General features: G+C 37.7%; 1 protein-coding gene across 1 annotated transcript; it reads left to right on the top strand.

Moving 5' to 3' along the window:
* Positions 1-4,188: 4,188 nt before the first annotated feature.
* Positions 4,189-6,009, top strand: LOC118738568 (alkaline phosphatase 4; the record flags this gene model as incomplete). The annotated part of the gene is given in 3 exon segments (XM_036469509.1): positions 4,189-4,424; positions 4,483-5,163; positions 5,220-6,009. Coding segments are annotated over 3 exon segments (1,574 nt in total), but the record flags the coding sequence as incomplete, so codon positions are not given.
* Positions 6,010-6,329: the final 320 nt, after the last annotated feature.

The following is a 6,329-nucleotide window of genomic DNA, read 5'->3' as shown; positions in this document are numbered from 1 at the left end:
TTTTTTTGACATGACTCGAGAACCACTAGTCCGATTTTGCTCAAACAAAAAAATTAAAAATTACAATTCCTTTAATCTGTTCATATAACGTTTTTCTATATAATCAACAGTTTTAAAAAAATGTAATATTTTAGGCAAAAATGTTGGCCAAATGTTGATTATATAGAAAAACGTTATATGAACAGATTAAAGGAATTGTAATTTTTAATTTTTTTGTTTGAGCAAAATCGGACTAGTGGTTCTCGAGTCATGTCAAAAAAAGACCACCAAAGGTGACAATTTCCCCAATATGATAGTTATATATATATCTCGATTCCTAGACGTGACCCAGCGAAACGCCGGGACACGTATAACTTGTTTTTCACCGATATAACATTTCCCGTTGGTTTCATCCCATCCCGATTTTGACTGTCGCATAGTGTAATAATAGATTGGCGCTTACACACATGTTAGGGTTTGGCCGAGCTTCTCCTCCGACTTGTGGCGTGCGCCTTGATGTTGTCACACAAAGCGGAGGGACCTACAGTTTTACGACGACTCCGAAGGGCGATTGTATTTTTATGAGAAGCTGTTTTTTCATGGCAGAAATACACTCGGAGGTTTGCCATTGGCTGCCGAGGGACGAACGCTGATAAGAAAAATCTTTTTCGATATTTTTTGCGGTGTTGCTTTGACCAGGGCTTGAACCCAAGTGCTGATGAGTGAAAGCGCGCACTTCTTACCACTACACCCCAGCGGCCGACGAGAGTTACCACCTGCTAAAAAAGTTTAATTAAATTAATACGCGGAAAAGTCTGAACGGATTTGCATCAAATTTTGCAAGCAGATAGCATATGACCTACTGTTAAAAAAGTTTTAATTAAATTAATACGCGGAAACGACTGAACAGATTTACATGACATTTCGCACAGAGATAGCTTATGACCTATGTTGGAAAATAGGCTACTATTTGAAGAGTTATCACGTATTAGGAAACTTTAATTAAGTTAATACGTGGAAATGCCTGAACTGATTTACATGAAACTATGCACACAGATAGCTTATGACATAGACTGGAAAATAGGCTACTTTTTTAAGAATTGCCACCTGTTTGAAAATGAAATTTCGATTAAAGATGGTTTATGACCTGGACTGAAAAATGGGCTACTTCCTTAACCGGGTTTCCGATCAGAACGAAATTTAGTACACTTACTACGCATTTCGGAAGGATGGTCTTAGACTGAAAGTAAGTCCGATAACTCAAGGCCCCTCCCATACAAATTGGAATTTTCATATTACATACATATCTCTGGAAGTATTTGTGGGAGAGAACTGAAACTTGGTATAGTGATATGTATGTGAAATCAATGTTGCCATTAATCGGTTGAAGTTTTAATCAGTTAATTAATTCGATTAAATTCAATCTGATTACAGTCAATCATGATTAATTTTAATCCGACTAAACAGTTAACCGTAACCGCGATTAAAAAATTAATTTTTAATCATTAACTCTTAATTTGACCAAGTAGGTTTGGTGATTAATTAAGTTATGCTGGAATTTTCCTGTGCACACAAAGCAAGTTAATCCAGTATGGCTAAGTCGGGTTTCCTCATCAATCTAAGCAATTTGGTGTGCATTTTCAATAAGATATATGTATACCAACAAACGTTTTACAAACTAGGTTTGTAAAAGTTCCCAGTTTATGTATTACTAATAATAATAATTATTATTTTTTTATATTACGTGCTTTTTATAAGCGTAAAACACAAAATAATTACTATAACTGGTGTTTGGTTTCAAACTCGGACAAACTAGACAAATTAATCAGATTTTATTTTTAATTGGATTAACGATTAATGTTTTAAATTAATTAAACGTAATCGCAGCCAGCGATTAACGATTAACTATTAAAAAAATGTTATCATTAATCGTACAGTTGATTACGACTAATTAATTTTAATCGTTAAACGCGATTAACATTTTAATCGTTAATTTTTAATCGTTAATCAGATTAATAGTTTGCCAACACTGTGTGAAATCATGTTCATATTCACGGAGAAAAATGAACGTTTTTGGAAAAGAGGCGTAGCACCTCCCATACTGACTGAAAGTTTCATATTGCATATCTCTTCAAATGTTTGGGGTAAAGCACTCAAGCTTGGTATGAAAATACATATGTATGCATGTATGTGTGTGAAACTAATACCATACTCATGGAGAAAAATGAGAGTTATTGGAAAAGGTGGTGTGGCAACTCCCATGCAAATTGATTTTTCTATGCTGCATATCTCTGGAGGTGTTTATTGCAGAGGACTGGAACTTGGCACCGAGATGTGTATACAAAATTAATTCCATACTCATAGAGAAGAATTTGTGTTATTCGAAAAGGGGAGATGGTACTGCCGTACAAATTTACTGTTTTATACTGCTTATCTCTAGAGGTGTTCAGAGTACTGGGACTTGGTACTGGGGTATGTAAAATCAATTCTAAATTCATGGAAGAAGATTAGGGTTATAAGAAAAAGGGGCGTGGCACTTCCAGTACAAATTTACTTTTTCTTGCCACATATCCCTGGAAGTGTTTGTGGAAGACAGAATAAATTTCATTAAATGGAAAAGGGAGAGCCGGGTTCGACCTTATAATCTAAAGCTCTCTTGAGGCATTTGCTACAGTAATGAGGAGTGGTATTTTATCAAGGCCAGGTTACTAAATTTGAGTTGGAAATATTAGAACTCGCCGTGGAACCTCCAAGAAGGTTTCACGTTCACGCGTCGTATACCAGGAAACCTTTTAAGGTAAACTTAGAGGGAGGAGAGAGGAGATTTTATAATTTCATAGTTTTAAACGGCCTAAATACCCTGACTCGCTTAGAAAATAACGAGCTATAACGCAATGGGCACAGAAATAAAATCTAACATCATTAAATTATTTTTCCTATTTGTATAAAAGTGCGGGGTGAAACCCGCGGGTATAAGCTAGTACATATATATTTTGTTTGCAAAATGGGAAGCTAAATTCATTTCTTCGGCTTTTTATATTACTCTCGTCTTCTCTTTGGGCAATCTTATATTAGCTCTGATCAAGTACTCAATGAACTTACAGGTGTTTACACGACCTTGCATGAAGTTACGGGAAAAATGATCGCGTACTCCAAAATTCTGTAATGAGAGCGATTTTTGGAGAGTTGTGTAGAAAATGAAGTTGCAAGATTTTACTCGATGCTTTTTTTGTTCCCGTACATTTTCCTGTTACTCACTTTTTACTCTCGCTTAATATAGTAGTTTTGCCGTTTGACGTTTTAACAGGATTTTACACGAAAAGTATTGGATCAGAGCTATTATATAATACATATGTATATATACATATGTCCTTATATGTTCATCAGCTTTCAACGGACCCAGTTAAAATGTTTTCAGAATTGTTAAAATTTTCGCCTTCTTTTTTTATTAATAGACCACTAAACCTATGCCCAAATCCATGCTACGAATATCGAAACCACTTGCAACAAATGAGTTCATGCATATGTATGTACATACAAACTTGGCTATGTATTAATATAGGTACATAGTCGGAAGTAATAATCATTTGAACCGCATTTCCTCTTACTCTGCATATGCCTAAATGTATGCAACCATTTGCAATAGCAAGTAAACACAGGGTGCTTCTACTGAAATTAAAAATTTTCTGCTGCATTACACATGCTAAGCCCTTCGAAATTTTCTCCTGGGCTATGCGTTACAGCTTCGCAAATTTTACCCTACCGAAACCAAAGATGTATACACATCAAAAAGAAAAGTTTGAGATTAACGATAAGTTAAAGGGCTGCGAGAAATGATATTTGACTTTTGCGTTAACGGATTCATTATCTAATAATATGTACCAAACCCTATTGCTGAATCCAGAATTTTTAACAAGAATCGGTCTTATTCGACTAGTGTGCTGTGTGTTACTTGGCGGTTGATTCGCGGGCTCCTACATTAAAAATAAAAGACCAATATTTTGCAGGCTTGTTGTTGACTTCATGATACAATATATTTTCACTTTACCAAGGAACTTGAGAAAAATTAGACTTTCGACACGCCCTAATACATATGTCACAAAACGGCTCATAAGATCTCAAATTGTTCGGGGCCTTTAAGTAGGACTACAAAATCATATTCACATAGTTTGCTTACAGATCATTTATATTTTTCATTTTCTATTATAGATAAAGCATTTTGGCATGAAATCGCTATGAAACAACTTAGGAAGAACCTAAAGGTAGCCAAAAAGTCGCAAGAGAAAACTCATAAGGCCAAGAATATAATAATCTTCGTCGGTGATGGCATGGGATTATCAACCATAACAGCTGGACGCATTTTTAAGGGACAGTACCTGAAGCATGGTTCTGGTGAAGAAGAATTGTTGGCATTTGACGAATTTCCCTACACTGGATTGTCCAAGGTGAGATAAGAAATACGATTTTCACTAGGTACTAGTTTGTAATAAGTCATGCTTATAGACCTATAATGTGGATAAACAAGTGCCTGATTCTGCTGGAACGGCAACTGCATTGTTTTGTGGTAGCAAAACTGACTATGGCGTCATTGGCTTGGATACGACACGTTCTAAAACGAATAGCAATCAAGGACGTTTGAAGTCTATAATGGACTGGGCACAAGCAGAGGGCAAACGCACTGGCGTCGTAACCACGACTCGCATCACCCATGCCACACCGTCTGCCACCTATGCACACATCTACAATCGCGACTGGGAGTGCGACACCCTTGTACCAGCAGAATCAGTAGGAAAGTATGCAGACGTCGCCCGCCAATTAGTTGAAAATGCGCCTGGAAATAAATTAAATGTAATTATGGGAGGTGGATTGTCGCCGATGGGTGTACCGCGCGCCAACGAGCCGAACACGGTTCGCTTCGAAGGTGATAACGAGATAGTTTGCATTCGCGGAGATGGTCGCAACCTGGTGCAGGAATGGCTAAAACATCACAATAACGAATCGAGTGTGTTTGTACAATCCCTGGAGGAGCTAAATGAGGTCAACTTTCAAGAAACGGATTACTTGATGGGTCTTTTCCGCAACAACCACATAACTTATGCAGTTGGACGTCAAGACGGTGAACCCTCTTTAAAAGAGATGACACAGGCAGCTATAAAAGTGCTCCAGCGTGGTGACAAATCTAAGGTGAAAACATACAGATATCACGTTACCATTTACCGCAACTTAAATTTCATTTTCAGGGTTTCGTGCTCATGGTGGAAGGTGGTCGTATCGATCAGGCACATCACCAGAACTACGCTCGCGCTGCCATGCGAGAGGTACTCGAATTTGATATGGCAGTTCAAGGAGCGCTAGATCTCACCGACGACGATGAGACTCTTATTCTTGTAACAGCCGACCACTCCCACGCGGTTACGCTTAATGGTTACCCAACACGAGGATCTGATATTCTCGGCTTCGCCAACAAGACCACTGATCGCATAGTGTACGAGACTATTTCGTACGCTAATGGTCCAGGATATTACGATCATTTAGCGAATGGTAGTGTTGGAGCGGCTGGGACTGTTTGGTTACCTCTTGAGTCATTCACAGCGCAACAACGTATGTCACCGACATATCGTCACAGAGCCACATTGCCGTTAAAGGATGAGACTCATGGTGGTGAGGATGTTATAGTATTCGCAAATGGGCCGAGTGCGAATCTGATTCGTGGCGTTTTCGAGCAGCACTACGTGGCATATGTTATGAGCTACGCAGGTTGTATGGGCCCAGCTAAATATGCTGACGATAGCTGCAGGGTGGACTTCAGAGAGACTTCAAGTGGGTCCAGCCAATTAAAACAGCATAGTTTTGTGTTTTTAGGGGCAATGTTACTGTTCAATTTATTTCATTCTTAGAACAAATTCCAAAACAATGTTTTGTAAATATTAATTAGGACAAATTTGACTTTTGTTAAAATAACGATATCAAAATCGTCCTAACTATGGTTGTAAATGTTATGTTTTTAATAAATCGTTAAATCGTAATTGACTATGTTAAGAAAATTAAATTTTTATCATTTACAGAGACCATATAAATATTGCATTAAATTAAAATTTAATTTTGCTATGGCAATGTTAGAGGTTCGTACTGCCAAGTTTAGGTTTCGAACCCTGGTCCGAGCGACATAAAAAAAAAGATTTTTTTCTAAAAGCGGTCGTTCTTAGGCAGACAATGGCAGCCCTCCGAGTATATTTTTCCCATAAAAAAAAAGCTTTTCATTAAAACCATTTGCTATTCGAAGCCGACGTAAAACTGTCCCATTTGTGTGACAACATCAAGGTGCAATCCCCAAATCGGAGGAGAAGCTC

The sequence above is a fragment of the Rhagoletis pomonella genome, unplaced genomic scaffold (genome assembly GCF_013731165.1).
Source record: "Rhagoletis pomonella isolate Grant_MI unplaced genomic scaffold, Rhpom_1.0 Rhpom_scaffold_00004, whole genome shotgun sequence".
Taxonomy (NCBI): Eukaryota; Metazoa; Arthropoda; class Insecta; order Diptera; family Tephritidae; genus Rhagoletis; species Rhagoletis pomonella.
The sequence above is the reverse complement of the archived record's forward strand: the minus strand, read 5'-3'. Positions and strand labels throughout refer to the sequence as shown.